Source organism: Phytophthora parasitica, assembly GCF_000247585.1.
Source record: "Phytophthora parasitica INRA-310 unplaced genomic scaffold supercont2.6, whole genome shotgun sequence".
Classification (NCBI taxonomy): Eukaryota; Oomycota; class Peronosporomycetes; order Peronosporales; family Peronosporaceae; genus Phytophthora; species Phytophthora nicotianae.
The window spans coordinates 1,101,352-1,129,335 of NW_008648992.1; the positions used below are offsets into that span (position 1 = coordinate 1,101,352).

Consider the following 27,984-nt stretch of genomic DNA (forward strand, 5'->3'; position numbering starts at 1 on the left):
GGTACATGTATTACAATACATGAAACACGTAGCACGCGCGCTGTAGCAGCAGCTTTACCATGCTGGCCACAAAGGAAACGAACCTGAGCGCGACCGGTCTACGCAATATTACCGATGATCCCTGGCGGGATCTTCCGGGGTCGTGATGTACGCAAGCTGAAGTGATTGGACGCCGCCCATCCTGTGCCAGTGTGCACCAGCTTCAGCTGAGCCTTGGCCCATCGATCAGCTGACAAGTGCACGAATTTCGCGCCAGCATCGGCGGATTGACCAACAGCCAAGGTGATCGGTAGCAAACCAAGCAAGCAGCGGCGGCCTCATCGCCATTCATTTGTCGCTGTGAGTTTGACACGAGCCGCGTTCAAATTTGCAACTTCGAACTGAGTTTTACACGACCAGTTTTGAGTTTGGGCATGCATATCTTTGCATGGGGCGATGCGCCGGGCAGGGAAACCGCGGTCGACTTACCTCCGGCTCCAGCTCTTTCGCCCTCGCTTGTCGTTTGTTGACCAGCTTGCATGCAGCACCGGCACGTTGATGTTGAAGCGTGCGGATGGAGAACTTCCAGATCCCTGTGTTCCAGCCTGGAACGACGAGTTCCAGACCAGCTGGAGCTGCGAGAACACCAGCATGCTCTCCTCGGAGACCCCAAACGACTGAAACGAGTCCCAAGTGGAGGATCAGCTGGGACCAAACTTGATTGTTTGGACCCATTTGGGTGATGCGTTGTTGCTCACAAATTGCAATAATCGTAGGCTAGCGCGACCGACCAGGCACGCCAGCACGAACAAACCCTCCAGACGGGCACAGTAGCCAAAGAAAATGGGCCCGTGTTAGGCAGTACAGTTGTATTGTACATCCCGTCTCTGCTCAGTCCATCCCCGTCGGAACCCTTTCTCACGTTTTCGAGACTGAACCGCCCTGGATGTGCAGCACGCAATGTGAAGCAGATCCGGCTGTGAGTTGGTGACCTGCGAGGCGGCAGTTCCTGTCTCTGTGGCGTCCATCTTGCTTTTCGGGGGTGCGCGATCGCGGCGGCGGCTGCAGCTTTCACTATTTGTTCGTGCGGGCAGCGACGCACCACCCGTAAAACACATTTTGTGCCCAGCCTGTTTTTCGTGCAATCAGGCATCGCAATGTGGAGACAGCAGCGAGAAGTTTTGCCGCCTTCTGATTGGCCAGAGACGAGGCGGAAGTATCTTTTCACAACTCAAATTACCGTTACTTCTTCAGCACAGAGCGATTTTTGGAGCTCTTGGCTGTTTCGGACTAAATTATTTATCTGAGCATGGCGCGTATATTTTTTTAATAGATTATGCATGGCTCTAGGTGGAATATAATCTTATGAAAGAGCCATCTTTAGGCATTCGCTGCTATAAACTGGGTGATACAGTACAAGGGGCAAGTTATTCTTAACTACAAATTGCACTCATTCCGTAGTAGAGAATTTTGCGGCCAAAATGCTGGTTGTATCATTCTTTAAGAAACAATTGGCTTTTTGGAAGGGATAATCGGTCTCGAACGCCACTATTCTTTTCTTAAAAAAAAGAAGAAGAACCGCATTTTCTAATAACTGGCAATCGAGAAAGAATATAAGACTGAACAATGAACAAGAGGTGCGGTGTCGCTAAGTGTTTTAAGTTGCTGCTTGCTGCGTGTTCAGAAGCTGAACTAAGTGCACGAAATAGAATATCCTAAAGCTTTCCATAATTCGCTTGGTTTTTGACAATGTTTCAGAAAGATAATTGCAAAAATCGCGATAGCCTGGCTGTCACATGCACCCGTCGCTGCACTCGCCCCATCTGCCTTTTCTTTTTTGTTAGACTTGGTTTTTGTAAGTTTTGTGGATCTCCTCACCGTCTCCCCTCTCGCCCAGCCTAGCCCTACCGGTGCTTTTCCGGCAGCCACATTTGTGTTCTGTACACCAGAGTCTCCCACTGGAGTCCCTTTTGCTTCACTCTTCATTCCGCGCCGCCCCGAGCAGGTCTCTCCTCTTGAGTGTCGATTGTATTGCTCGTTTAAAAAGTTAGCTCAAGCGTGACAAGACATGGACTGGATGCAACCCCGCGACCAGCTTCTGCACGGCTCGGCGCCCGCCTCCGCGCCCTCTTTCAAGCTCGTGGACTCCAACAACCGCGTACGTGAGCTCACGGACCCACTCAAACGTCAGTTGGGCGCGTCTCCTGCCTTCTACCAGCCCCAAGTGAGCGATGACGGGCTCTCGGCCGCCGAGCTGGAAGAACAGCGTCAGCTCGAACAACAACTGCAGGTTCAAAAGGAGGAGATGTGCTTCATCTCGCCGTTGCCGCGCCCCGACGCCACCCGTTTGCGTGTGCCCACCACGTCGCACGCCTTCACGTACGGCGGCTCGAGCTCGTCCAATTTACACTCGACGCCGCCTCTGGCGCCGCCCGTCTCGCCGTTTGCCAGCATGGCACTGTCGGCGCCCGCCGCTCCCATCGGCAAGAGCCACAACCCGTTCCTGAGTGCCAAAATCGAGAACAGCCCGCGGTTGCCGTCGCTTAACGCTATGCGCAACTCGCCTGGCACGCATCTGAAGCCGCTGGGCATCGCCTCGCGTCCTCCGCCGCTCTCATTGCGCTCATTTTCGGACGTATCGACGCTGTCGTCGTCGTCCCAGTCGCCGTCCCCGTCGCCCTCGCCGCTCCACCAGCCTCAGCTGCTGCACCAGCACCACCCCAAGGCCCCGCTGCGCTCGCTATCGAACTCGTCGCTATCGTCGGCGGCTTCTACGTCGCCCATGCTGTACTCGCAGTCGCTCCCGGGCGTGTCCTTCTTGCAAGACAGGAGACGTTCCCGTATGTCGTTTGACGGTGCCGAGCGCATGTCGATTTCATCCGAGGACGAGGACAGCGGCATGCGCCTACTCAGCTCGAGTGTGGGCCGCAGTGAAGGCAGCAGTGATGCTATGACGGCCGCGGCAAACGCTGCTGCTCAGGCGGCACAAAACAACGGCGCTCGCAGTGGCCGCGTCTGCAGATACGCTAACTGTAGCAACATTGCTCGCTCACGTGGACTATGCCGCACACATGGAGGTGGAAAGCGATGCTCGCACCCGAACTGCAACAAGAGTGCTCAGGCGAACCGCAAATGCATTGCGCACGGCGGCGGTACTCCCTGCTCGTTTGAAGACTGCGAGAAGACTGCGCAATCGCGTGGTCTGTGCAAGGCTCACGGTGGTGGTGCTCGTTGCAAACACCCTGACTGCCCGAAGAGCAGCCAGTCCAAGGGTCTGTGTCGTGGCCACGGTGGCGGCATTAAGTGTAAAGCTGAGGGCTGCGAGAAGTGGGTGCAGAAGAACGGGTACTGTATCAAGCACGGCCGTGAACGCGCGCTGACCTCTTGAAAAGCTACTTCCTAGCACAACAGCAGTGGAGTTAGCCACTGAGTGTGTTGTGCAGTGGCTGTCTAGAGAGGGGAAGTGCGTCGAGGCCGTGGATTGATGTTTATCATTTATTCGGTGGAGGGTGAGAAGCGCTTCTAACGGGAGCGCGTGCGTGGAAGAAGGTCGCAGAGAAGGAAGGACCAACTAGCTGTACGGCACAAGCCGAGTGAGTTTGGTGCTTGGAAGTATTATTGACACCCGAGAGTTATCAGAGCCTACAGAGGCTTCATGGCATGTATATATAAGTGACTTTGATTTACTTTTTCTCATCTTCGACGTGTGCGTGCGTTCGTGTACTGACTGCCACGTGTGACTGACTAACAGTTGTGCTAAACTGTAGCAGCTAGAGCAAACGCTGGCGAAGGGACCAACATTCCGGTGCTGGCAGTTGAAGTGTCCATCATTAAAAGAGCGGACCTATTTTAGCTGCAGCACGCCTTGTCACCTCAAACTGGAACGATGGAAGTCGAGGTGCGAGTGGTGCGTGCGCGGGTGTGGCTGCCCAGTTCTCAGTTCCTCCATCAAGATGGACTCTTGTCGCTCACTCGTGTCGGCGAAACCGAGAGCGTAGCGCATGCAACTTTGCGTTCCGTGCAAGGGAAAAACGGAGAGCAGAACTCACTTGCGGAGATGGCGCACCAAGAAGGCCAGCACATATACTTCCGCACGGTAACAGCGATTTGGGAAGATCTAGGCGTCACATCTGGCAACAATTGCCCAAAGTTTTCCTTGCCTGAAGAGCTAAGCATCATGAAAAAGATTAATCAAACCAGTTTACCTCGATTGGACTTCCAGCTATTTCTTCTGAGGCCTCGATCTCGTGGAGGAACATCGGCACGCTCAGGACCGACGACGGTATATCTTGGCACGAGTGGATGGCAATTAAGTGAGAAAGACGTGGAAGCGTTGATATCATCTCGAGAAGTGGTATTCCTCACGACAGTACAGGATGATCTTGGAACGTTGGAGGTGAAGCTTCGGTGTGTAGGGCCGAATAATCCTAGCCGGTCTCAAGCGAGGGAACTAGCTGCTGATAACGACGCTGAAGCCCCCACAGGCTTCACCATCAACTGGAGCTCCAGTGAGGCACTGCAAAAGGACCTGGCTGAGAAAGGTGCGTCTACGAGCAACAGACTCTTGAAGTGTATCGGATTCTGACAAATTCTGATTGTAGCTCGACAGAAAGCAGAAGCAGACAAGAAGCTGGTGGCGCAGCTCAAGCAAACAGCCAGTAAGGCAGCGAAACTTCTTGAAACCCGCGACTTATTGCTCGTGCACTTGCACCGCTCACGAGCTGCCTCCAGAATTCAGCGTCGATTTCGACTACAGCAATACAAGAAGCAGGGGATTATCATTAAAATGCGAGAAGAAGAACAGGTGCGCATAGCGGCGAAAAAGGCGAAAGTCCGGGATAAAGTCATTGCTCGTAACCGCGAGCGCGCATTAGCCATGCGTGCACGCCTTCTCAAGCATCTCGATAACAATTCCTTTTCCACTAAGAACGCAAACCCAGAAGATTCTCAGTTGCACCAAGAATCCAAGCGGATAGCGGAGCACATGGAGACTGAGCGAAGCAAGTTGAAGCAGAGACTGGCGGTTCTCGAGATGCAACGTCAACAATTCGCAACCAGCCAGCGAGTCAGCGCGTCAAGAAGTGCTCAAAGCTCGCCGTACAAACGCAACGACAAACTCTTCGACGCCGAGCTCATTCGCGCCGTTCGAGACTTGCATTTCACTCGAACGTACAGTAACCAAATGTAGCCATTTCAAAACAGTTCGTACTTTGTCGAAGCTCTCATGTAACGCTTGTGTACTATTCAATCGACCTTGTACCCTCGTCGACCATGGCGAATATGACTCTGAAGCACAATGAACTCGCCGCTGCTACGACGGTACCGCAACTCCACATCAAGTAAGAAATGATGCGCTAAATGTCCACCATCTTGTCTGTCGTTGATATTTGTTTCAATGAATAATTCCCCCTGAAAAGTGGAGATATACAGTTCTTAGTAGTGTTCACTGACCGCTTGTTTGCCGTATTGCGTCCAGAAACTTCGTATGCTCTGCCAATTTGGGCATGCGCTTCGACTTGACAAATCTACTGGTCAAGTCGCATCGACGTGCGGAGCTGGTGCCCAAGAAGAACTGCATCCTTATGAAGTTACACAATCCCAAGGCCACCGCTATGCTATTCGCCAACGGCAAGCTGGTCTGCACGGGCGCTGAGACGGAGGAGGCCATCAAGAACGTAGCCCGCAGATTTACGCAGGTTATCCAGAAGATGGACTTTCCAGGAGTGAACCTCATCGACTTCAAGATCCAAAACGTCGTGGGCACATGTGATCTGGGATTCCGAGTGCTAGTGGAGGCGCTTGCCTTCGCCCACAGTGACCGCTGCACGGTGAGAGACTGGGTGCTCATGAGGATTTTTGCCTCATTGCTAATGAGGAGTTGTTTATTTTCTGTATAGTATGAGCCGGAATTGTATCCAGCGTTGATTTACCGCTTGGAGAAACCGCAAGTGAAGGTCCTCGTGTTTGTGAGCGGAAAGGTGGTCTTTACGGACTCGAAGGAGCCACGAGAGCTGTACGCTGCCTGCGAGGCTATCTTTCCGGTACGTTTTGTCGCTGTTGAGTCTCCTTGGGGTGTGAACTAACTGTTAACGGTTGGTCTTTTTGTTCAGATTCTATCGCAATTCAAGGACCCGAAGCCAGTCGACCCCAGCAGCGCTGCCACCAGTGACGGGTTGTCGCGTCACCATTTGAAGACTGACACAAGCGATGAATCTCACCTTGACGATTAAGTTAGGTGGCTGTATACATTAATTTTTTTTACTGACGATTGTTGTTCGCATGTCTGGTTACTGCTCTCGTTGAATGTCTGCATTATCGATAGCATTGGCAAAGAAAACACGCTGGTACGAAAAGCGAAGGAATAGTACGAGTACCCATGTCGTTCGAAGGCTATCTACCAACTCGTTGGTGATGCTGACAGGATCTCCACGGGGAGTTGGAAGGAGATCTTGTGTTTTGTGTTGCTGGTTGCTTTGAAAATCTAGTTGCTCTTCGGTTGGATGCTGGATAGTCTGCCATCGGGCGACGTGCTTTTGAAGAGTAGCGAGGGGCTCAGAGAGGTTATGCAAGAAATGGAGTTGATAATTCAGTGGAACTATTAATCGCTCCACTTGCGCGATGATTTGGAGTACCAAACGCTGGTGAATATTAAACACTGTCGCCGGTGACAAGCCGGATAAAATATCATCCTTGCGAGATCTCGGCTGCATGAGCTGTTGTAACTTTTGTTGCAGTGCATCCAAGAGCCAACGTACTGATTGTTCCTGCCCAAATGGAACAGAAGTGAATATTCGAATGAGTATCTTGTGTGAATGTACTTACCAATGAGTAAAGCTGGCAAATATCGGAATGCCCAATTAGTCGATTCGTGTGTTCGTTGTCAAAATCTTGCTGTGGACTGCCACTATTTGGAGTGTGGACGACACCGAGCTGGCAGATTAGGAAGCTGTCGTCGTAGTTGTATGCCTCCGATGCGTACGGAGTCCATGTATTTCGTGGTATTCGAGAGCCTTGCGCGTGACTTGCATCCAACTCCATATGATCCAAGCTCAGCAGTGCATTCTCTTTTGAAAAGAAAACTCCGTATTCACATACTCGAAATGACATCAAACGAGACAATTGAGTTGAAGATTGGGACATATCATGATCACCCGTGGAATGATGGTGGAATGCGTACGCCTTGGTTACTTTGTGAACCACCATGCTACTATAATCACCTTGGGTCTTCAGTTCCGCAACTTCGATAGCAACTTGCACGAGGAACTGCGTTCGCGTAGCTTCTTTAATACTTCCAGCCAGAGCATCTTCCATTGTCGACGGAGAGAGATGAAGCTCCGAGACTATCTGTCCGCGAGGGTCAAGCACTCGAGCTCTTGCTTGTAATTGCCAGGAGTTCCTACCATTGGAGCAGCAATATGACGCGATACGTCGCAGGTCTAAACGTACTGCTTCCATAAAGAATAGACGTGCTTGGGCAATCTCTTTTCCTTCTACCACATACTGCTCGATAGCATCAATTTCCTTCACGGACGCAAATTCTTCAGTGTAATTTGGACTTGCTGCGAAAAGAATTGGATGGAAGACGAGAACCACTGGGATAATTGCAACGGAGTAAGAGCTCTTCGATGGTTTGTAGATGCCTTCGTGGAGAACGTGGTAATCCAGGAGCCACCGCTGAGCTCGACGAATTTTGTCGCTATCGACAAGCTGCAGCAACTTTGGATTGAGAGCACAAGCATTTACTCCTCCCATTGAAAACAGCCCCAGTGATCCACACTCAGCTACCTTGGTGATATTCTTTGATATAACTGTCTGCTCTTTGTGTTTCCAGACAAGTTGGCGAAGAGCGAAAACTTGCAGGTTACTCGACATGTCAGTGAACGGGTTTGGTGGAAGACGAAAGGCAACAGTATTCATCACGGCACTTTCAAGAGCGACGTCAAGACAGGAGTCGATTATTGCTTGCGCAAATATGGCCTCAGAAACAATCGAAGATGGATATTTGCGCTCCTCAATCGTAATTTCAAGCGCTCTGGGCACATCAATTTCATCCACAGTGGCAAGGCTCCCGGGCTCCACATTAATTGCCGCATTTGCTGTTGCAGGAGCTACTAGTGGTGGTACGGTTGTTCTTGCAAGACGAATAAAGTCACTGAATGCAATTCGAACGACTATGAGCAGCAATTCATTCACGCATCGAAGTGCCTCCACAAACTCATGGATCTGTCGATCATCTTCAAACAAAGATACACTTTTCATCAGACAACTAAAGTGGCGAATGATAAAACAAATAGGCTGCAATGTAGATGTCGGTGCAGAGGTTTCCCATTCTTCCAGTAGCGTCTTCATCCGAGCGCCTAGACTCGTAAAACTAGCCTGAATCATCGCCACCGTCCCACCAAACCATTTGGTTCGACAAAGAATGCTTTCCAAAACTTGATGCGCTTCAACGAGATATCCGAGATTAAATGCAAAGCATGATACGAGACTGTCTAATTGCTGACGCAAGATTTCGTTTGAGAGACCGATTCGACGAAGTTCATCAACTGTATCCTGCAACACACCAACGAATCCTGATCGTGACCTTATGTTTGAAATTTCTGCAAAACTCTGGGTAGTAGAGATTCCTGCTTGCCTTTTCTGGGGCTGCTTCTTTCGTTCTTCTTCTAGTGTAATTTGTGCCTGCATTCGAAATCTAGCAGTGACCTCGAGAGCACCTTGCAGATCAAAGTAAATACCAGCAGCTAGTGCGCGGCTTCCGACAAGAAATGATCTCCTCAAGTTTGCAGTTACATTTTTGACAGGCTTGCCCATTTTCTCCGCAGTGAAGTGAAAGAAAAATACTTGTTCAGTTCGACACAAGAATATGCGGTTGGAGCCGGACGATTTTACAGCGTCGTATCGATCAAGAGTGATCAGCGAGTTTGTCACGAGTGCTGTCTTCACAGCATTGGTGAAAGAAATGCGACTTTCCTTCACACGATCAATGTTCCACACAGTTGGTTCTCCTTCTTCTTCCAAAGGAGTTATCGTGATTCCATCGCAGGCAACACAACCACGATACTCTGCTGCTTCCTCTGGTCCGAGAGATGAAAAACTTGATACAGCATTAACTGTTTCGTGCAATTGTTTAGCCAAGAATCGCGCAAAGACTGCCATTGTCTTCTCCAAGTGGGCGCCAGATACGAACACATGAGTTTCCAGGTCAAGGAAGCAAGATTGCAGGTCCTGCACTCGAGCACCAAGAAAGCAATTACCAACTAATGCACCGTATGCCACCACATGGCAGTCATCGTCCGTAAAATTCTTGTAGATCACTAGACTTCGAAAGGCAGAGTTTATCAGTTCTAGCAGACTATACAGGTTTGCTCCTGTAAGCTGCTCCATGGTAGACTTCAGTCCCCATATCGGCAGCGCAAACTGCTCGTGCTCCACACTACACACTTGGAATTGCGAAGGCATTGAAGATTGCCCATTTAACACTGTCAACGTAAGAGGAGTACTGCTGCTTTTATTGCTATCAAGAGCAATAGCTTGCCGGAGTTCGTGCATACGAATAGTCTTGAGCAGTTCGGGATATGGGTTTGCTGGCAGTCGAAACTGAGTCTTGTAGGAGCCAGCCAGATTTGTCATAAAGTCCTGGACAACCTGCAGCAGCTTTGTACTTTCGAAGTACTCGTCCAACAAACGGCTACGCTGCTCGGCTTGTGTCTGCAGAATGGAAGCTTTGGCTGTTGAGACGTTTACCTGTGACTGGGATGACACTGGTCCTGCTTGTCTGGATGCCATCGTGGGTTGACACTAACAGCACTTGACTTGAACAGACGCTGCAAAAACGAATTTCACTACTGAAGCTTCAGATCCGCAGAATTCAAAATATACGTCTATGAATGGGCTGGTTGCAACTCCGTTTGCCCTCGGCTTTCCTATCGAATACTGAACTGTAGACCATGTTCGTGCAAGACAAGCCTTGTCTACTTGATCTTAGCCGCGTTGGCCTCCGGAAGCCGCTCAATCACGTATTTGCGGTTGGAGATATACATGATAGGAACACCAGGAACCTTACGGATGCGACGCTTGAGTTCACGATCACACGTCGCTACGATGTAGCAGCGGTGCTGTTGAACACGCTGCACCAGACAGTCATCGGCGTATGTGCCCTTATGTGTGCATGGCAGTCGCTCGAAGCGCGGGTCCTTAGCTAGTCGCAAAGCCACACGGTATTTGTGGCCAAGTTTCTCCAGCTCTGCCATCACGCAGTCTGTAATGCATGGGGTGGCTGCACAACAGTAGAATTAATCGACTCATGCTTAGTCAATGGATCTTAATATACAAGAATGGTCTTGGAGACTTACACTTGGCGAGCAGGCAGTCCATCATGGCCGAGACAACCTCGAGCTTGTTCTTAATGGAGAAGTTGATGAAATTCGTATCCACAAGGACGTTGTACGGTGGTCCAAGAGCTGAATTGTACTTGAAGAACATGTTGGACGGGATCTGGTCACTGCATAACACCAACAGCATCAATAGAACACAAGCAGTTAGTCACTGAAGCCTCTTTATCTATTGTGCGTCCGTGCATGCTTCTTACATCTGCTTTGGCTCCGCTTCCTTGCGTTTCTTCTCCTCTACCTTCGCAACCGCTTTACGCACGGAGTTACTGCAATTAAACAAACAAACAAGTTACGTCCGATGAAATGTACTACCAAATAAAATGGCATAAAGCCGTAGCGCTTGAGACTTACATTCGCGTATCACGAGGACTAATCATGCGCTTCACAGCGGCGAACTTGCGAGTTTTCTTGGCTTTTCCCTGCAGACGTGAACAGCACAGACACAATGCTTAGTAAATACACAGATATATCCCTCGATCTTCGTCCACGGGTCATGAATGCAGCCGGCAAGCCGCGCACCATTGTCTCGACTGTGTTGCTATGTCTTCTGTGCCAACCACCAGCAAAAAGCTTTTCGTCGAAAATGTCGCTTGAGTGTCGTCCAATATGTGGCGCACATGAAGAAACCTAAGTCGGTGAACAACATCTCCTTGACAATCGAAACTCGAGTCTTGCACTGGCAAAGGGCACCACAATGGCGGGTGCGGATCGACGTGGTATGACGGCGTTCGATATGGAGGAGGAGAAGGACGAGGGTCACTTTGATGCCGACGGAAATTTCGTATGGGATGACGAGGCCAAGAAGGTGCAGGAGGAGGCTTGGCTGGACGACATTTCGGAGCAGCAAATGGGTGCGGCCAGGAGCGCTAAGAGCCGTCGTGAGTTCCGCGATGAGCAGGCAGAGGAGACGATGACGAAGGAGGTGGCCAATAGAACGCTGGCCACACTGCTCAAGCCTCGCGAGACGGTACTTCAGGCGCTCAAGCGACTTGGTTCAAAGAAATCTGCGCGAGTCCGACCCGGCTACAAGCGCAAGCAGGCGCAAAAGAACGAGACGGAGCCCGAGCAGACAGCGGAGGAGAAGAAACAGTTTGAACAAATCACAGAGGCTGCAGACTTTTTGATGAGATCAGGAGAAGTGGAAGTTTACAGCCAGATTAAGGAGGAATTTATCCCTGAGGAGGAGCTGTTGGCGCAGCGGCGACGTGTGCAGTTCGCTGAAGAGAAAGATAGTAAGAGCGAGGAGAACCCGCCCAAACAGGAAGTCATGTGGGAGTATAAGGCCACAGATGGACAGATCCATGGACCATTTCCAACGTCGAGCTTTGTGGCTTGGCAGCAGCAGGTGGGTTTGAGAGGGGGAATTTGTGTCGGTGTAGAGCTGATGGGCTGAGTGTGCTTTGTTGGTGGCTTGTAGGGCTATTTCAAAGGAGAAACTGCGGTCGACATGCGGCAAGCACAGAGTAATGATGAGGCTGCTGCAGAGTCGAATAATGAGTCAAACAAGAAGCAGAAGCTGGAGTGTGAGAAAGTCTCCGCCGAGCAAGAGATGTTAAACGATTTCGAAGATAGTGACGGTGAAGACGACAGTCCGGCCGCCGATGATAAAGAGAAGACAAACGAGAACCCATGGAAACGATCCGACACGATCGATTTTTCCTCATATTAAAGCCGACTGAGGGGAAATACAGGCCTGCCAACACACGCACACCATCCGGCCCTCCTTATTGCTAAAAAAAAAGTAGCCTGAAGTCTGCAGCAGAACGACAGCGAAAATATTGTCGCGATCGTAAATGGCTACTCCAGTGCAACGACTAGTCGTCCTTCTTGGAGAACGCTCCAGCGTTGGTCCTCCGTGTCACGCTGCCAGAGCTCAGTCGTCTCTGCGATCCTAAACTACGTCGATGGTCCATGTCGTGGCGTCGTACATCCACGTTGTCATTCAGATCTTCGTCCTCACTGGAATCGGAATCGTCCTCCATTAGCGGGCGTTGGCTAAAGCAACAGCACGTTGGAATGAGAACATCTCCTAAAGTTCCGTCACTCGAATCTCACCTCTTGGGGTCTCTGCTGGCAGGAGCGTCATTGCGCATCTGGAATCGCATGTACATATCGTGCATCTTGCTCTTCATGGCTGTAGACAGCAATCGACACGTTACACACTCATTAGTCTATTCTTCAACAGCTACAGTATCCTTAGCTCACCTTCACTCATGGACGCGAACTTCTCACTCATAGCCGTGTACGTCTCGCTGGCGATCTCGGCCGCCGTCTTCTCGGGTGGATAACCTTGGCTCTGTCTCGATCTGTTGTCGCGGAAGTGGGACGAGAATTCCTCGCTGGACAGCACCTCGTCCCGGAAGATCTGGTCCTGCAACATGCGCGCCAGGATGGCATCACGCTCCTCCTGTTCGGACAGTTCACGGTGCTCATAGGAAGGCAAGCGCAAGAAATCATCAGGAAGCTTGACGCGGCGTCGTGACTGTCCACTTGGAGAAGACGACGGCGCTGTCAATGGACTGCGCGGACGACGGAGCGGAGATCTCGGAGCAGGCGGCGGCTGTGAAACTTGCTCCTGTCCAGCTCCAGCCGTCGCGTCCATAGCAAGCAGTGAGTCCACAGTGCTCTCCATATTTCCCTGATGCGCCGTTAGTAGCTCCTCCAGCAGCTCCACGTCCCAGGACGGGAACATGCCTCGTAGCGCAACCAAGTCATCATCGAAGTTTTGCGCCATTTTTGCTCTTGTTTAGTGTAGCCAAGTTGGGAAACACTGTCTGTTTCGATATCAACTATAGAAGGTTCAATTATCGCAACTTTGCCGGTGTCATTCACCGATCGGCATCTAGGCGTCATCACGAGACTCGAGATGATGAGAGTGACACAACTGTGCATGACGCTGTTGGTGGCCATGCTGCTGATAGGGGGAGCTGTGCATGCGGAGCCCAAGGCCAAGCCTGACAATACATGCCGCTCGGCTGGAGTCCTCAAGTTCGACCCGAAGACACACCCCATGCAGCGCGTACGTGGCTCTGGCTCCTCCATTTGATGCGCTGCTTGAGCTAACTGTTCAGTGGTTCGTCGTGGACGGTGTGTATGATATTGGTGCAGACTAAGGGGATGGAGGTGTGCAGCAAGTACCGTAAGAGCACGTGCTGTAATGCCACTCATGCTCATGCTCTCCGCCTGTACGTAGAGGTATACATTTTGAATTCGCAATAGAGATGTTTATGCTGGGTACTGGTATGATGTTGCAGGAAGATTCGGGAACCAGTGGTGGCCAAGTTTAGTCGCAAATGCCAGGCGCTGACGGAGGAGATGGCCTGCTCGTCTTGCCACCCGCTGATGGGGACGTGGGAGATGAAGAACGTGTGTCCGAGTCTGTGCAACGACTGGTACGATGCCTGTAAGGACGAATATTACGCTTACGGAGGAGCTGGCACGTTGGCTCCATGCTACGGCAACGCACTGGTGTGCTCGCCACTCAAGTCCATTGCCAACTCTGGTGCAGACTTCTGCGTCCACATGGGGTTCCACGTGGGCAGCGACTCGGATGCCGAGGGCATCGACTGCTTCGACGGATCTGTACCTGAGTTGCTTGGCGAAGCAGAACCTACTGAGCCGTGGCAAATGCGACTGAAGCGGATGTTGGAAGAGGAAGCGGAGAATCCGTCTGGATTATTCATCGCAGGCTGCTTCGTTCTGGTTACGATGATTCTGATGGGAGGGAGACTTGCTAGGCAGTTTGGAGATCCCTTTGGTGGTGACCAACTCAACCTCATGGAAGTGCGTCGCTTACAGCAGGAACGTTATGAACGTGGTGAGCAGATGTACGATGATGAGACCGATAGTAGCAGCGACGAGGAGCACGCACCAAGGACAACGATCGACCAGGCAAACGACGAGAGTGAAACCAGCACGTCAGCTACATCATAAACTGCGGCCTTTGTCCTAGTCGAGATATGTCGCCTCGTTCATCGGAGGTTTGATCAGCACAGTGGCGCAAGATAGAAGTTGAGCAAATTTAATAGCTCCATGGCTGAAAGGAGCAACAGCTCTGCCTTCATAGCGAACGATAGAGCAACACGATATCCCAGCGGCACATGTATTCATTATTTACTGGTATCCTTGCGTCTTTTGTGTCACGATCGCAACGAGATCCCTGCCAGCTTTGCTCGCCCCAGCTCCACCTGCAACCGCCTTTTTGTCTGACAATATGTAGCCTTCGTCCTCTTCGGATGGAGTGCTCAGTCCTGGTTTTTAAGCAGTTCCACACGGGTCTTCCACTCCTCGTACTGGCACTTCTCGTAGGCGTGACGGAGGTCCTGACACTTCCACGGGAGGAAAAGCGTAGAACGTCGGCATTCGTTTAGCGGGATCAGCAGGCCCGCACATGTGTCGCGGTAGTGCAGTGGCAGCTTGGCGTCCACCATTTCCTGGCGCGTCGGTACGCGGGGAGCTGCCGTGCCAACGTCATGGTAAAAAAAAAAAAAATTGTCAGAAATACCTCGTACTCGGTCAAAATGGGCCGAGAACTTAGGTAAAAGCGACGTAAGACGCACGCGCACATGATCCACCATAGCTTTCATGTCCATATACAGCCGTATTGACGCTACGCACCTTCGTAGTGACCGCCGCCCATGCTTGGATTCTAGCTTGTTCGCACCTCCGGAAACGCTCCAAAGCTTTAACTCGCCTTCACGCTCCGCCCCTCATGTAGCGGCTAATTTCAACCAATCCGATAGTAAACCTCCTATTGCCGATACAAAATTGTCCTTTATTTTTACCAATCGAAGCGTATCAAGGGCTGGGGGGGTCTCCTTAGTAAAGGCAAGTGTAATCTTCACCAGTAGCAACAGGATGGCTATGAGCAGCGCCGCTCTTGCTCCCGTGCTACCGGCGGAGCTACAGCAGGACCACAAGGCCGTGGGCGCAAAGTTGCGAGTGGTTACTGCCGCACAGGAGACCTTCGAGGGCGTCATCTTCACGCTGGACCCTGTGGCCAACTTCCTCGTGCTCGGTACGCTCGTCCAATCTCACCTTGAAGCCAATGACGTAGCCTCGTGACAATTGCTGATATTGCGTTGCTATCAAACAGAAGAGCAAGATGGAGCCAAGATCAAGACGCGTATCTTCCAGCTTGAAGCGTTGCAGAAGGTTGAGGTGCTAGAACCTGCCCCCGCTGGACTCATGTTGACGCTACCGGCCATCAGCGCAGACGAGCTGCAGCGCATGGAGCAGCGCAACAAGGGACTTGCCGAGCGGGCCTTGGCTTCTATTGGACAGGGCGTGTCCGGTGAAGCTCAGGCTATTTTCGACGCACTCAACAAGACGTAAGTGTGTTTGTGGACAGATTAATTGGGACAAGATCTGACTTTTTGGTGCTGCTAACTGCTACGACCAGGATGCCGTGTGAGTGGGAAGGCGCAAACATTCGAGTTATGGGTGAGGTGGTGATCAAGCCGCCGTACCATCCGCAGAACTGCGTGAGTGCCAACACTCAGGTGCTCTTGCGGGTCAAGAAAGTGGTAAGTTGGACGGACAGAGTATCAACGTGCAAGTGAAGGAGATAGTCACTGACTGTTTTATTTTTGTTATTGCAGCTGGAGGGTGAGAAGAGCAAGTTAAAGAAGGCCAAGAAGTGATAGGATTGGGATCGTCGTGCTTACAGATCTCGCGGTCGAGGTGGTCCTCTGCTCCTCTGCTTCAACGGGGAGACGCAGTATTCGATCGCCATCGTCGAATGAGCGGACGTTGATCAATATGAGCCTGTAGAGCCTATAGGCTGGGCTCAAGTAGACTGGAGTACCCTATGTACACTTGGGAATAAAAGGATGGAACGATGGGGTATCTTTTGTAAACATATCTGCACTTTTTGCCATTCGATTCTTGAGGTTGACAAAGAATACTATTCACCGAGTAGAGCAGAACACGTATGATTTTGCGGTGGAAATGCAGCGAACAATATCACGTCTTAGCAATCGATGACCTAGAGGAGGGGTATACTTCTTAAAAAGAGGTTATCGCGCCCCCAGGTCTCGAGTAGCGGATGCTGACTGTGCAGCCGGCATTGAATAGACGTATCTACTGGTACTAGGCATGGGTCGATGGCAGAAAGAAGGTTACCTGGTTAACTATGCCAGCAAATACAGTGGTGGCACTACATGAATTAAGAGCGGATCCGAGTGGAATCTGTACTGATAACAGTAGATTACGAACAGTAAAACTGTTTTACTAAAACATGTTTGAAGTTAAACCTTTATTTGAAACGGTCAAGCCTTTTGCAAATCCTGGTGGATCGACATCTCTCTGACCACTTCTTGAGCTCAAACTCAAACTTACACCCCGGCGTAACCGAAAAGCGTGAGGCTTGCGACCATAATGAACATGCCAGCGAACATGCCTAACGCAACGATATGGCTCTCGCCCTTAGTGAACTTGTACGCCGTCGGAATGAGTTCCTTCACGCAAATGCAGACCATGATGCCACACACAATTCCAAACAAAATGCCCTCCGAGATCGGATCCATGCCGTCTCCGATAGCTAGCCACGCGATGAATCCGCCCACCGGCTCAGCAAACGCAGAAATAGTGCACCACATGATGCCGCGCCAACGGGAACCAGTCGCAAAGTAGATAGGAGCGGCAACAGCGATACCTTCCGGGATGTTGTGGAGACCAATACCAATTGCCAGTGAGAAACCGACTGAGGTTTTTTGGATAGCACCAACGTACGTAGCGATACCTTCAGGTAAGTTATGGATACCAATAGCTAACGCACTGAGCACGCCCATACGTTGTAGCGCAAGCTTCGCTTCCGGGTCCATTTTAACGTAGTGTGTCGCGTTAGGCGTCTGGGACCCATGTTCGAGGGCATGAAAGCTCTCGTTGTCCTTACTGAGCTCTAACGACTCGCGGACAGCTTCCAGGTTGTCAATCTCAGTTATTTCGTGCGCAGGAGATATCTTGTGCACAATCATGTCGATGACATAGATGAGAGCAATTCCGACTGCAAAGAATGCAGTAGCGGCGAGCCATCCGTGTCCCGTTGCCGTCTCCTCCGACATTTCATCCGTTTTAAACCCCTCCGTTAGCAGATGCACCGACTCGCCGAAGATCTCCACCAATGAGATGAACATCATTACACCCGCTGAAATGCTGAGGGCGATGGCCAGGCTTCGAGGGTTGGCCAAATGGACCAGGTGCTTGTTGAAGACAACCATACCGCCGAGGATTGTAGCGAAACCAGCAGCAATATTAAGCGCGAAGGCTACCCCAACAGAATGCCCGGTTTGCACCATGTTGCTGTAGAGGTATGCTGGTTGAGTCGAGTAAAGTAGTCCGTCGAATGCCGCAAAATTGAGAATGGAAGCAACAGAGAATGTCGGCGTGAAAGCAGAATCACACGAGTGGCTCACTTCGGATGGAGTTTCTACCAGGCGCCGCTGATGTAAGAATTATTTGCTGTTCGTGGCAGTTGCAGTTGGCGAAGTACTTGGCTCAACGTGGAAATGCTTCGGTATTTGTGATTGCCATAGCTGAAAATCGGTAAACGCAGCAGTGATTCTTTAGAATTGTCGATCGGTTAAGTTGCCCCTTCCGACCGTGTATGCCCTGCAATTGGCTCGTGGCACGAGCAAGTGCCGAGATCCCATTGTAGTTGCGATCAACCCACCAAGTCGGTTATATACGCGTGCTGTTGCCCCTACGTTTTACGGCGTGCGAAGATATCGGTAACGCTAAGACTATGATACAAACCCGACTAAAAATTAAATCGCGTTCGACATTCACCTGGAATGTGCACCGAAAGTCTGAAGCTGTTTTGAGGGATTCATTCGACACATTTAGTAGCTAGCTACGCTGCCACCGAGACGCTACTGCTTGAGCGCCAACACTGCCAAATAATGTAGGCTGATAATCATGACAAACACGCCGAAGAAGTCACTCGTCGCAACTAAATACGTTTATGACACGGAAGGCAGTGGATAGGAGTTCCTTCACGCAAATACATACTGTGATCCCACAGAACAGGACGCTTTCTGAGACGTGGTCTCATTCGGGGAGCTGCTGATACAGCTCTTCGATAAGAGGCAAACGAGTACTTCGTCAACCGTTCTGATTCTGGACCAGAATGGCTTAAATCTACTATTTCAGCGCGTGGCCTCTGAAAATATGCTCGCGCAGATTTCACGCCAAACAAGCATATTCCTGAAATCAACCGCACCAATGAAAGACTTCTGAACTGTTCAGCTTCTGAACATGGAGAGCATACTGTATTGCACGAGCACCCCGCATCGTTGATACAGCCCAGTGAAGAAGCAAGCTCTATCATCGAGCAGTGGGTTCCGCATTAGTCCCTGTATTCATTACGCGTTTCGCTTTCATCAAACATGCAAGTATTAGTAAATTGCCTTTCTAAAAACACCCAGAGCTTTTCAAAGTGCCCTTTCACAAAGATACCCATCTTTAAAAAAATTGAATTGAAATCGCAGACGCTCAACTAATGATCTGCATCGATAACGTGGGGGGCCGAGCACTGCTCGTGGGCGGTGTGGCGGCATGGCTAACGGCCATATCCACCGGAAAAGACTGGCTTACGAAGGACTATTTGTTCGTGCTGGCTGTCGTGGGTGTTGTATTGGTCGGCAGTTTCCGCAAGGCAAAATACGAGCGACTGGCGCTACATGAAAAGCTGCAGCGAGGTTGATGTCCAGTACTGATCTTGTTGAGAAGGTTATCTAATGGTGTTGCTGTATGGGGCTTAAAACAGCACACGATCTCGAAAAGGTTGAGTTCATATACGGCGACCCCGTGCAGCTGGAGATGAACAAAGTAACCTGTATTCTGTTCTTCGTACGTACCATGATTCCCATTAAAGCAGGAGTATAAGGATACCCGAGTCACTTCCAGAAACGTCACCAATTGCTCATATAGTGGTGTTGACTGCATAGGGGACATGGTGCAAGAAGTCTCGTGAAGCTCTGGAAGTATTCGGGTATCTCCATGAAGCGGTGTCATCCGCAGGTACAATTCTTACAAATTATTCTTCTGTTCACTGTGATCTTACTTTTTTTTCGTGTTGTTTTGATTTTCCAGGGACTGTGCAATTTGTCGGATTAACACAGGAATCTCGCGAAGAATTGGCAATGTACGAAGTCAAAGGCCGCAATGCTAGCAACTTCCGCGAGCTCAAAGAGTTCGCCTTCAGTATCGGTATCGAAACTGGTTTTATGAGCAAAGAGTTCGTCTCACGATGAAATAAGTATGACAATCGAACTGCCAAACTTACACTCTCTCCAATGATGCAGATACCTCGTGCGATGCGACCTCTTCACGGTGCCGCAACTGTTCATCGTTGGTAAAAACAAGAGCATCGTGTGGTACGGCGATCCGTGCGCCAAGGCTGTTGAGGTGAGGAGTATTTGCAGCTTGTCAATTCAATGTCTAATAGTCTCACGAGGTTTTCACAACATGTCAGACACAAATTCGTGCAGCTATTGAACAGGACGATGTGAAAGAGATAAATACAACCAAGACTCTGCCTGACGCATATGAGAAAGAAGGAACACAACAAAGTAGTGCAGCCTAACCGTCACCGGCGTGGTGACTCTAACTCATCGCTTTCAAGTTCTCTTCATTTCATGTATACTTATCATTGCATCCTTACCTTATATCTCCTACTTCGAGGATATTCTCGCATTATCAACAGCCACCATACTCTGCACGTCCTCGTATGTGAGAGGGAACGAGCACGCTCCGAGAGCGGCAACCGTTCGCGAAGCAGTTCCACAGCCCCACCGCAACGCATCACCCACATCTCCATCATTGGTTTTCCAGGCGAAAAGAAAACCGGAGTTAAATGAGTCGCCAGCACCTGTGACATCCACGACATCCGTAGGAAAACTGCCTTGCTTCCATTGCTGCTGTGTCTTGGAGCAATACGCGATAGCTCCGCCAGCGCCAACCTTAATGACCGTCACCCCATTGATCCGTTCTGTAAAGTGCGCCATCGCTGCGCTCACTGAGTCCGTGCGAGAGATTTTCATGGCTTCGATCTCATTAGGCAAAAATATGTCTATCAGCGGGAACAGCTCATCGAGGCCGTCCCATTTCTCCGTCGAGTCGTAATTTATGTCGAGCGAAGTGGTGATTCCGTTTTCCTTCGCTTTCTGCAGCAGAGGTTTCATTTTCGCTCGGAGACTGGCACAGCTGTAATACCCTGAGTAAATCATAACCAACATCCTATTTAGAAGCGGCGGTCATCACGGAGCAGCTCTAAAGTTTTAGTCTACTGCACCTCCAATGTGCAAATGGTCCGCCGAGAGTACCATTTTCTCGTCAATATGCTGGCCATTTACTGCATCAGTTCAAGGGTTCACACACTAATCGACAATTGCACTCTTGCCTCACCTCAATATTGAGCCTGTGAGCGGCTCCGTAGTGCGTGATGAAACTACGGTCGTTCTGTATCACCTAAAACGTAAGTACTGAACCATCTTACAACAATTATAATCACCACGCACCGCTCCACTAAGAACAATGCAAACGCCCGTGGGGACGTTATCAAGCATCGGAGAGCTCAGTGTCACGTTGCGGTCGGCTAAATGCGTCTTCAACACATTCGCGAACGAGTCGTTCCCTGCAGCAACAGCACAACCATTACTTCAAAGCTAAGTGATGTACTTCATAGATATACAATAATCAACTAAATGGACGTACCGACGGCCGTGTGCAGCGCTACTTCCAGCTCGTGGTGGGGGTTGCGGACGCTGAGGTTGGCCAGATGCGTTGCAGTGTTGAGCGCTGAGCCACCGGGCTGCAGCTCGATGGGCCGCGAGCATTCCACATCGCTGCCCCACTGGGGTAACTGGTCGGGCGCCAGTGTTCCCGCAACGACGTCCACGAACGCATCCCCAAGCACCGCAAACTTCACTTTCATCGCAAAAGCTACACTATGTCACTAATATTTTTAATAACTCACCTCGCTACTACGACATAACTTCTGGCATATTTTACAGTGTCAGACAGGAATGCGACTTGCTCGGTGTCTCGCGCGGGGCTTCTCGGCTGCTGCAACTCCGACTGCACGCAGCTTCAGCTTCAGCGGCTGCGGGTTCTTGATCCCATACCACTTGGGCGTGGCTCAGGGGCTGCAGGATGCTGGCTACATCCAGGAAAGCTCCAAATTTGCCGGAGCTTCGGGAGGTGCAATCGCTGCACTAAGTCTAGCCGCTAACGCGAGTATGAGCGACATCCACGAGGAGACCAAGGCCATGGCCAGACTTTGTCACAGCCATGGCACCATTTGGAAGCTCGAGGAGCGACTACGCGCTATCTTCCACACTAAATTCGGCGACCTTCCTGTGGAGACACTTGCTCAGCGACTCACTATTGCTACAGAGAAGATGTGGCCTGCAAGAGTGATGGTACTGACGGACGACTTCCACTCAACGGACGATCTTTGCGATGCATTAATTGCTTCGTGCTATATCCCTTGGTACTTGGCCAGGCGAGGCACATCGGTGTTTCGAGGAGAGTACCACGTGGACGGAGGGCTCCTCACTTTGGTTCCTGATGTCCCTGGATACGTCAAGGTATGTGCCTTCCACGCTCGTTTGTTGCGTCGGAGTGACTACGAAATCAGTCCATCGATTGATCCTGACTTTCCATTTGCAATTATGCAATTGGCACGCTTCGCAATGATCCCACCGCAGATTGAAGTGCTGGATCAATTGTTCGAGTTGGGCCAAAAATCCGCCAATATCTGGGTGGAGAAACAGTTGAAGCTCTCAGATAAAATAATATGAAGGAAGAACAGCAGCATAAACCGTGAGAACCGAGCATGATGGCAAAAATCAAATTTAGCGGTTCATCTTAGGTCTAATCGTCTTTCGTTTCATCGTCAGACGTACTGGATACGGACGATACCGAGGACGACGACGATGAAGACGAGGAGGAAGATGACGAAGATGACGACGACGACGAAGAGGAGGAGCTCTCGTTGCCAGGGTCTTGGTCCGCCTCGGCGAGATTCTTCTCGATCTCTGCACGCACGCAGCTCTCCTTAGAGCTGCTACTAACAACTGCAGCTTTTGACTTGGCTTGCTCACTCTTAGCCGCCTTTGACCCCTTCCCAGTTGCAGCTACCGCCTTGCTTTTGGTAGCAGCAGCACTGGTCTTCTTGGCACGGTTGTTTGATGTCGTAGTTTTCTTCTTACTAGCTGGAGCAGTTGCAGGCTTACCGTTTGTTTTGCCATTGACCTTACTCGGCCGTGCTGACGAAGGTTTCGGTTTTGCCTTCTTGGTAGTACCTGTGGAGGCGTCACTGGGAGGATTCGACGAAGCTGGCGTAGCAGGTGTCGTAGATGCAGAAGATGCAGCAGGTTTCTTTCGACTTCGCTTTCGCGAGGGATTACCAGAAGTTCTAGTGTTGCTCGCAGATGCTGATGACTTTGACTCCAACGCCTTCAGCGCGGCTTCCGATATCTTAAGTTTCTTTGCGGGCGGTTCCAGTGCCTCCATTAACCTGTAGGACAATTATACGAACGGTTCGTTGTTAGTATCCACACAATAAATAAGCCTAACAGGACAATACCCATGGCTCACCTCTCTTGGCGTCTCCTCTGTTTTTCCTCCTTTACCTTCAACGCTGCAGCTTGTTGCACTTGGCTCAATTTCTCCCGCTCGAGTGCAGCAGCTCGAGTGTCCAGTAGCTTGAGTTGGCTCGGACTAACCTGCAACACGAAGCGCAATAAGCCTTAGAATCGACGTCGTCAAACTCATGATCAAGAAAACTGTTCGCAATGTACCAGCAGGTTGTTGCAATAAATAAAGTCCTCGGGGTTTTTGCCAAAGGCACTCTGTTCCGTAAACAGCGTCGATAGCTTGGCGAGATACGCCGGATACGGGTACTCTGTGCTGTCCAGGTGGGTCTCTGTCAAACAGTCAGTGTAGCCTTTGCGTCGATCTTCCTCCTCTTCTGCAAACAAAATAGCTTCCACATCTTCTTCAAAAACGTCCGACTCGTCCGTGTACGCGTCCAGATCTTCCTGCCCCAGTTCCTGCTCACTATTAGCCGCTGATTCAACCCGTTGCTGCTTGACCGGAGACGACTGAGGCGTTGCCCTTGCCTTCTTGGTTGAAGCTTTGGTCTTCACCGACTTTTTTGCGGTCGTCGGAGTGTTAGTCTTCGTCCGTCGCGGTCTTGATGACTTGCGCTTCGTATCGACAGGTGGAGGTGGACCAGGAGGTGGCGGAGGCATGTCAGTGTCAGGCGGCGGTGAGTCGGGGGGAGGTGGGGGCGGTTGAGGGTGCATCGCAGCGTGGCGCTTCAGACTGAGACTGAGCGGCTCGTCGTCGCTGGAACTGTAGGAACTGGAACTCGAGCTGCCGCTGCTGCTCAGGTGGCGCGCGCCCAACAGAATCGCCTCCATGGCGCCGGTGGTATTAGTGCGATGCCGCGAAGGCTATTTTTAGTTGTGTCATCGCTTTTGACAGGGATAATAAAATGCATGGACCACACAAAATAATGTAGGCCACACAACAAGTTGAAGTGCTTGCTTTTACCTTTCTACAGGCTTTCTAAATGTCCTTGGTCACTTCATGGCCATCGTCGTTACTCATCAGACCGAGCACGTGGTGGTTCTGGCGAGACCACATCTCGGCGTATTTCCCTTCAACATCACGCAGTAGCTCCTCGTGCGAGCCCTGCTGGATCACATGGCCCTTGTCAAACACGATGATCTCGTCGGCGTCCTGGATGGTCGACAGACGGTGAGCAATGATGAGCGATGTGCGGTTCGCGCCAATGGATGCGAACTCGCGCACGATCTCGGATTCCGTCTCCGAGTCAAGGGCACTCGTGGCCTCATCGAACAGCAGGATCGGTGAGTCCTTAAGCATCGCGCGGGCTATCGACACACGCTGCTTCTCACCTCCAGAGAGCTTCAGTCCGCGCTCACCCACACGGGTGTTGTATCCATCCGGGAAAGTCTCAATCGAGCGGTGGATCTGCGAGACACGGGCGGCGTTCATAACCTCTTCCGATGTTGCCTCAAGACGTCCGTAATTAATGTTGTAGAAGATCGTGTCGTTGAACAACACGGTGTCTTGAGGGACGATAGCAATAGCTTGGCGCAGCTCGTCCAGACTCAACTGGCGGATATCCTTTCCATCGATGAGGATCGTACCGTTTTGGGGATCGTAGAAACGGTAGAGCAATCGGAGTACTGTCGACTTGCCGGAGCCGCTCGTGCCAACGATTGCAACGCGCTTGCCAGCGTCCACCTTGAATGAAGCCTTACGCAGAATCGGGAGTTCCGGTCGATATCCGAACTCTACATCACGGAACTCAATCGACTTGGGTTCCTTACCCGACAGACTCAGATTCTCGTCCGGGTTCGTGATGACAGGCGTCACCGCACCAAGCTTGAACATCGACTCCATGTCCGTGACCGATTGGCGAACTTCACGGTAGATACTGCCGATGAAGTTTAGCGGGATCGACAGCTGGAAGAGCAAACCATTGACGAGTACTAAATCACCAACGCTAAGCGTTCCAGCAGCGATTCCTTCGCACGCCATGTACATGATAGCAGTAAGACCGACACTAAAGATGCCGTTCTGTCCGGCGTTCAGCATGGCCAGCGACGTTTGCGTCTTGAGCGCCGCTTTCTGATAGCCCTTAAGCGATTCGTCATAGCGCTCCGTCTCGTGTTCCTCGTTGTTGAAATACTTGACCGTCTCGTAGTTCATCAATGAATCGATAACCTTGGCGCCAGCCTCATTCTCGAGACGGTTCATCTCACGACGAATCTCGTCGCGCCACTGCGTTACCAGCACTGTGAACGCCGTGTACGCTGTTAGCGTGCCGAGCGTCACACCCGCGTACGGTAGTCCGAAGCTGGTAGCCATGATGGTGGCCACAAGACCGATCTCCAGCACTGTCGGCACCACTCGGAAGGCCATGGCACGCAGCACAAAGTCAATCGACCGCGAGCCGCGGTCAATGATGCGTGAGAGGGCACCTGTCTGGCGGTCTAGGTGGAACTTGAGGTCCATGGCGTGCAAGTGCTTGAACACACGAACTGCCACCTTGCGGATGGTCTTCTGCGCCACTGTCGCAAACACAGCATTGGCGAGTTCGGACGACGCGCTGGCACTGAACCTAGCTAGTCCATAGCCGAGCACCATCGCCAATGGCACCGTGATTTCGGGCGAGCCAGCCAGCACGGTGGAGGCTTCACCCATACTATTCACGAGCTCTTTAAAGATAAATGGTACTTGGATGGTCAGCGCCTTGGAGGCCACCACAAGACCCGCCGAGATAAGCACCTTCTGCTTGATCTCTTTGGCTTCCTTGGAGTCCTCGCTGGGCCACAAATGACCCATGAGGAAGCTCAAGATCTCCTTTGCCGTATCAGGCGGGCGATCCAGTCCCATGCCGCTCAGCGCGTTCAGCGTCTTAGGTTTCGTCAGCGACGTTTTGCCCTTCTTGTTGTCTTCATCCAGTGCAGATGTCGAGAAACTCAGCGCTCCATTGCCGAGCGCAGGCAGCACGAATGACGCGGGGCGGCGGCGGCCCACCCATAAGGACGCCGCAGTGGGAGCCCGGTGCACGGCTTCGAGACGCCGCACGCCACGCAGGAAGATACTGCGGCCATGGAGCAGCGACATGATGAACTGCGCAAGGAGGTCTGGAAGTGAGCCCTGTCAGCGCCGACGCACGCGTAGGAGTGATGGTCGATTATTGAACGATTGCGTCATACCGTATAGTTTTTCGCCTCAATTTAGCCGGAGTCATTTTGTATCGTATATCGACAAAAAAAGCATTGATACAGTTCAATTAGCGCTAGAATTACTTTAAAACGGAATAGATTAAACCATACAATTTGATTATACAGGTATACCAGGTATCAAGCGCCAAAACTAAATCTGTGGCAGATTTTGGCCCCAGTTAAGGCGCGAAATTTTGACACCCTGGATCGAAGAAGATAACAATGAACGGTTGACCGACGGCACCGAATCACTTACCTTAAACGACGTAGAAAAACATCGAACCGAATTGATAACCAAGTCGAATGATGCTAATATATCCCTGCGATGCTCTGGCTAGCTTATCCAATCCCCCGTGTACACGATCGATATTCATTCGAGATCGTTTCACGTGGAAACGTGAATACATGGAGCTACCACATAGGCTTTCGGGTATTTCTGTGATATTTCTGTCAACTAAGGACAAACCCACAAGCGCCGTTCTCGCGATGGATGCTGGGAGCTCAAGCAATCCACAATGCTCGAACTATAACACCATGACTGCTTGCCACTTCTCGTCGAGGCTGTTCAGCAACGGTCCACGAAGGTCGGTTCTCACGAAGTCAATATTCACAATTTTCGGCGATGAATCTGTCGTCAACTCCTCCGGAATGCCCTGTGTTCGTCAAGATCGTACGATAAATATCGTGGTGAGATGCGGGAGATAAGGGAATGATGTACTGGCTGGACAGTCAACTACTGTCGAGTTATACACCTCGAAAGTCACGAGGTATCTAAAGCGACGTATATCCATAGTGACGACAAATTGTGCGTAGTGCGAGACAATGAGCGAGTTAAGTACTTTAGCGCCAAGCGATTGAAGTATATCATGAAGTTCACGCTTCATGAACCCGAAAGCATGGTCAGATAACTCAATGTTGTTGTTATAGCATACCATGAAAACGTGATTGCATCCGAAAATTGCCTGAATTTGCAGCGTGTCGGAGTAGTTAAAGTCGTCAGGAAATGAGCCGTGATTCAAGATGAATAGCGGTCGGTAGATGTATATAATTTTGCCAGGGATAATGAAGCCCCATGCAAAGCAGTATTATACAGTCACCTCAATCCTATCTTTTCCTCCATGAGATAGTGTACAAGTGTTCATCCACACGCTACTGATGAGAAAACTTGAGGAATATTTTGTAGTCTGCGACGTACGGTAATCCCAGATATCTCCCATATGAGCAAGACAACGTCGAGCCTCTCACCCCAAACGCTAATAGCCTGCGCAAACCAGATGCAAAGCGTTTCAATCCACCAAATTTGTCAGCCGGCTTTTCGGCTGTTTGTTTCTCGAAATTTCACTTCCAACATATTTTTCTCGTGCATTGGTCCTTCATCTTGCCAAATACCAACCGTCGGTTGCATCCAAAGAGTATAATGACATTGTGAGTGCGTTGTTTAAATTTACCGCCCCGACGCAGGTGTAAAGGAAAACTCTATTGCAGTTTTTCGTGTGGCATCATTCGCACGTAGTATTTCGATTTCGGGTTGATTTCATGCAGTGATAGATCTACGCTAGAGAACATGATAACAATGTGTGAAGACGAGTACACACAAGCCATCCAACTCGAACCGTATTTTGATCGATGTGTAGTAAAGTTTCTTGGCGTTCGTGCTTATAAGTACCCATAATGATAGCATTGGTCTGTGTGCGCAATCGATCCGCCTGATTCGATATATGGCAGATCTCTCGGCGTAGCGCTAGCTGAGCCGAAACCCGAAGTACGCTGGTTTTTATCGGGGATCACCCCCTAAAAGTCGAATTACGGTTTTATTCAGAAGAAAGACACCAAAACCG

At 50.7% G+C, this 27,984-nt stretch overlaps 17 protein-coding genes across 19 annotated transcripts; 8 read left to right on the plus strand and 9 right to left on the minus strand.

Annotated features, from left to right (window-relative positions):
* Positions 1-65: 65 nt before the first annotated feature.
* On the minus strand, positions 66-773 carry PPTG_21557 (hypothetical protein). The gene has a single exon (XM_008898365.1). The coding sequence runs from the start codon at positions 712-714 to the stop codon at positions 388-390; it is 327 nt and encodes a 108-aa protein (XP_008896613.1). The 5' UTR covers positions 715-773; the 3' UTR covers positions 66-387.
* Positions 774-1,924: 1,151 nt separating this feature from the next.
* On the plus strand, positions 1,925-3,679 carry PPTG_04055 (hypothetical protein). The gene has a single exon (XM_008897877.1). It carries the CDS (start codon positions 2,048-2,050, stop codon positions 3,365-3,367), a length of 1,320 nt encoding a protein of 439 aa, XP_008896125.1. The 5' UTR covers positions 1,925-2,047; the 3' UTR covers positions 3,368-3,679.
* Positions 3,680-3,865: 186 nt separating this feature from the next.
* On the plus strand, positions 3,866-5,178 carry PPTG_04056 (hypothetical protein; the record flags this gene model as incomplete). The annotated part of the gene is made up of 2 exons (XM_008897878.1): positions 3,866-4,520; positions 4,581-5,178. The coding sequence occupies 2 exons, from the start codon at positions 3,866-3,868 to the stop codon at positions 5,165-5,167; spliced, it is 1,242 nt and encodes a 413-aa protein (XP_008896126.1). The 3' UTR covers positions 5,168-5,178.
* Positions 5,179-5,230: 52 nt separating this feature from the next.
* PPTG_04057 (hypothetical protein) lies at positions 5,231-6,836 on the plus strand. Its single transcript, XM_008897879.1, has 4 exons — positions 5,231-5,318; positions 5,456-5,807; positions 5,877-6,020; positions 6,090-6,836. Exons 1-4 carry the CDS (start codon positions 5,251-5,253, stop codon positions 6,207-6,209), a joined length of 684 nt encoding a protein of 227 aa, XP_008896127.1. The 5' UTR covers positions 5,231-5,250; the 3' UTR covers positions 6,210-6,836.
* On the minus strand, positions 6,201-9,768 carry PPTG_04058 (hypothetical protein; the record flags this gene model as incomplete). The annotated part of the gene is made up of 2 exons (XM_008897880.1): positions 6,201-6,743; positions 6,802-9,768. The coding sequence occupies 2 exons, from the start codon at positions 9,766-9,768 to the stop codon at positions 6,267-6,269; spliced, it is 3,444 nt and encodes a 1,147-aa protein (XP_008896128.1). The 3' UTR covers positions 6,201-6,266.
* A 185-nt stretch (positions 9,769-9,953) lies between these two features.
* PPTG_04059 (hypothetical protein) lies at positions 9,954-10,895 on the minus strand (the record flags this gene model as incomplete). The annotated part of the gene is made up of 5 exons (XM_008897881.1): positions 9,954-10,258; positions 10,335-10,483; positions 10,571-10,639; positions 10,725-10,792; positions 10,893-10,895. The coding sequence occupies 5 exons, from the start codon at positions 10,893-10,895 to the stop codon at positions 9,954-9,956; spliced, it is 594 nt and encodes a 197-aa protein (XP_008896129.1).
* A 172-nt stretch (positions 10,896-11,067) lies between these two features.
* Positions 11,068-12,042, plus strand: PPTG_04060 (hypothetical protein; the record flags this gene model as incomplete). Its single annotated transcript, XM_008897882.1, has 2 exons — positions 11,068-11,718; positions 11,791-12,042. 2 exons carry the CDS (start codon positions 11,068-11,070, stop codon positions 12,040-12,042), a joined length of 903 nt encoding a protein of 300 aa, XP_008896130.1.
* PPTG_04061 lies at positions 11,998-13,148 on the minus strand. Of its 2 annotated transcripts, XM_008897883.1 has the most exons (3): positions 12,579-13,148; positions 12,429-12,507; positions 11,998-12,368 (listed from the first exon to the last, which is right to left on the minus strand). In XM_008897883.1, the coding sequence occupies exons 1-3, from the start codon at positions 13,105-13,107 to the stop codon at positions 12,188-12,190; spliced, it is 789 nt and encodes a 262-aa protein (XP_008896131.1). In that variant the 5' UTR covers positions 13,108-13,148; the 3' UTR covers positions 11,998-12,187. The 2 variants fall into 2 exon arrangements, with proteins under 2 accessions (XP_008896131.1, XP_008896132.1); XM_008897884.1 differs by having other exon boundaries at positions 11,998-12,507.
* A 91-nt stretch (positions 13,149-13,239) lies between these two features.
* On the plus strand, positions 13,240-14,306 carry PPTG_04062 (hypothetical protein; the record flags this gene model as incomplete). The annotated part of the gene is made up of 3 exons (XM_008897885.1): positions 13,240-13,392; positions 13,482-13,558; positions 13,628-14,306. 3 exons carry the CDS (start codon positions 13,240-13,242, stop codon positions 14,304-14,306), a joined length of 909 nt encoding a protein of 302 aa, XP_008896133.1.
* Positions 14,307-14,617: 311 nt separating this feature from the next.
* Positions 14,618-15,012, minus strand: PPTG_04063 (hypothetical protein; the record flags this gene model as incomplete). Its single annotated transcript, XM_008897886.1, has 2 exons — positions 14,618-14,829; positions 14,991-15,012. The coding sequence occupies 2 exons, from the start codon at positions 15,010-15,012 to the stop codon at positions 14,618-14,620; spliced, it is 234 nt and encodes a 77-aa protein (XP_008896134.1).
* A 115-nt stretch (positions 15,013-15,127) lies between these two features.
* On the plus strand, positions 15,128-16,291 carry PPTG_04064 (hypothetical protein). Its single transcript, XM_008897887.1, has 4 exons — positions 15,128-15,390; positions 15,469-15,703; positions 15,775-15,898; positions 15,974-16,291. The coding sequence occupies exons 1-4, from the start codon at positions 15,231-15,233 to the stop codon at positions 16,013-16,015; spliced, it is 561 nt and encodes a 186-aa protein (XP_008896135.1). The 5' UTR covers positions 15,128-15,230; the 3' UTR covers positions 16,016-16,291.
* A 322-nt stretch (positions 16,292-16,613) lies between these two features.
* Positions 16,614-17,671, minus strand: PPTG_04065 (hypothetical protein; the record flags this gene model as incomplete). Its single annotated transcript, XM_008897888.1, has 1 exon — positions 16,614-17,671. The coding sequence occupies one exon, from the start codon at positions 17,669-17,671 to the stop codon at positions 16,709-16,711; it is 963 nt and encodes a 320-aa protein (XP_008896136.1). The 3' UTR covers positions 16,614-16,708.
* A 1,202-nt stretch (positions 17,672-18,873) lies between these two features.
* On the plus strand, positions 18,874-19,959 carry PPTG_04066 (hypothetical protein; the record flags this gene model as incomplete). Its single annotated transcript, XM_008897889.1, has 6 exons — positions 18,874-19,072; positions 19,141-19,223; positions 19,322-19,394; positions 19,467-19,611; positions 19,679-19,781; positions 19,849-19,959. 6 exons carry the CDS (start codon positions 18,874-18,876, stop codon positions 19,957-19,959), a joined length of 714 nt encoding a protein of 237 aa, XP_008896137.1.
* Positions 19,949-21,948, minus strand: PPTG_04067 (hypothetical protein). The gene is made up of 5 exons (XM_008897890.1): positions 21,090-21,948; positions 20,894-21,009; positions 20,781-20,834; positions 20,668-20,716; positions 19,949-20,589 (listed from the first exon to the last, which is right to left on the minus strand). The coding sequence occupies exons 1-5, from the start codon at positions 21,307-21,309 to the stop codon at positions 20,048-20,050; spliced, it is 981 nt and encodes a 326-aa protein (XP_008896138.1). The 5' UTR covers positions 21,310-21,948; the 3' UTR covers positions 19,949-20,047.
* On the plus strand, positions 21,241-22,534 carry PPTG_04068. Of its 2 annotated transcripts, XM_008897892.1 has the most exons (2): positions 21,241-21,964; positions 22,085-22,534. In XM_008897892.1, the coding sequence occupies exons 1-2, from the start codon at positions 21,401-21,403 to the stop codon at positions 22,175-22,177; spliced, it is 657 nt and encodes a 218-aa protein (XP_008896140.1). In that variant the 5' UTR covers positions 21,241-21,400; the 3' UTR covers positions 22,178-22,534. The 2 variants fall into 2 exon arrangements, with proteins under 2 accessions (XP_008896140.1, XP_008896139.1); XM_008897891.1 differs by having other exon boundaries at positions 21,241-22,534.
* Positions 22,251-23,803, minus strand: PPTG_04069 (hypothetical protein; the record flags this gene model as incomplete). The annotated part of the gene is made up of 3 exons (XM_008897893.1): positions 22,251-22,896; positions 22,977-23,104; positions 23,180-23,803. The coding sequence occupies 3 exons, from the start codon at positions 23,801-23,803 to the stop codon at positions 22,251-22,253; spliced, it is 1,398 nt and encodes a 465-aa protein (XP_008896141.1).
* Positions 23,804-23,951: 148 nt separating this feature from the next.
* On the minus strand, positions 23,952-26,045 carry PPTG_04070 (hypothetical protein; the record flags this gene model as incomplete). The annotated part of the gene is made up of 1 exon (XM_008897894.1): positions 23,952-26,045. The coding sequence occupies one exon, from the start codon at positions 26,043-26,045 to the stop codon at positions 23,952-23,954; it is 2,094 nt and encodes a 697-aa protein (XP_008896142.1).
* Between the last annotated feature and the right edge of the window lie 1,939 nt (positions 26,046-27,984).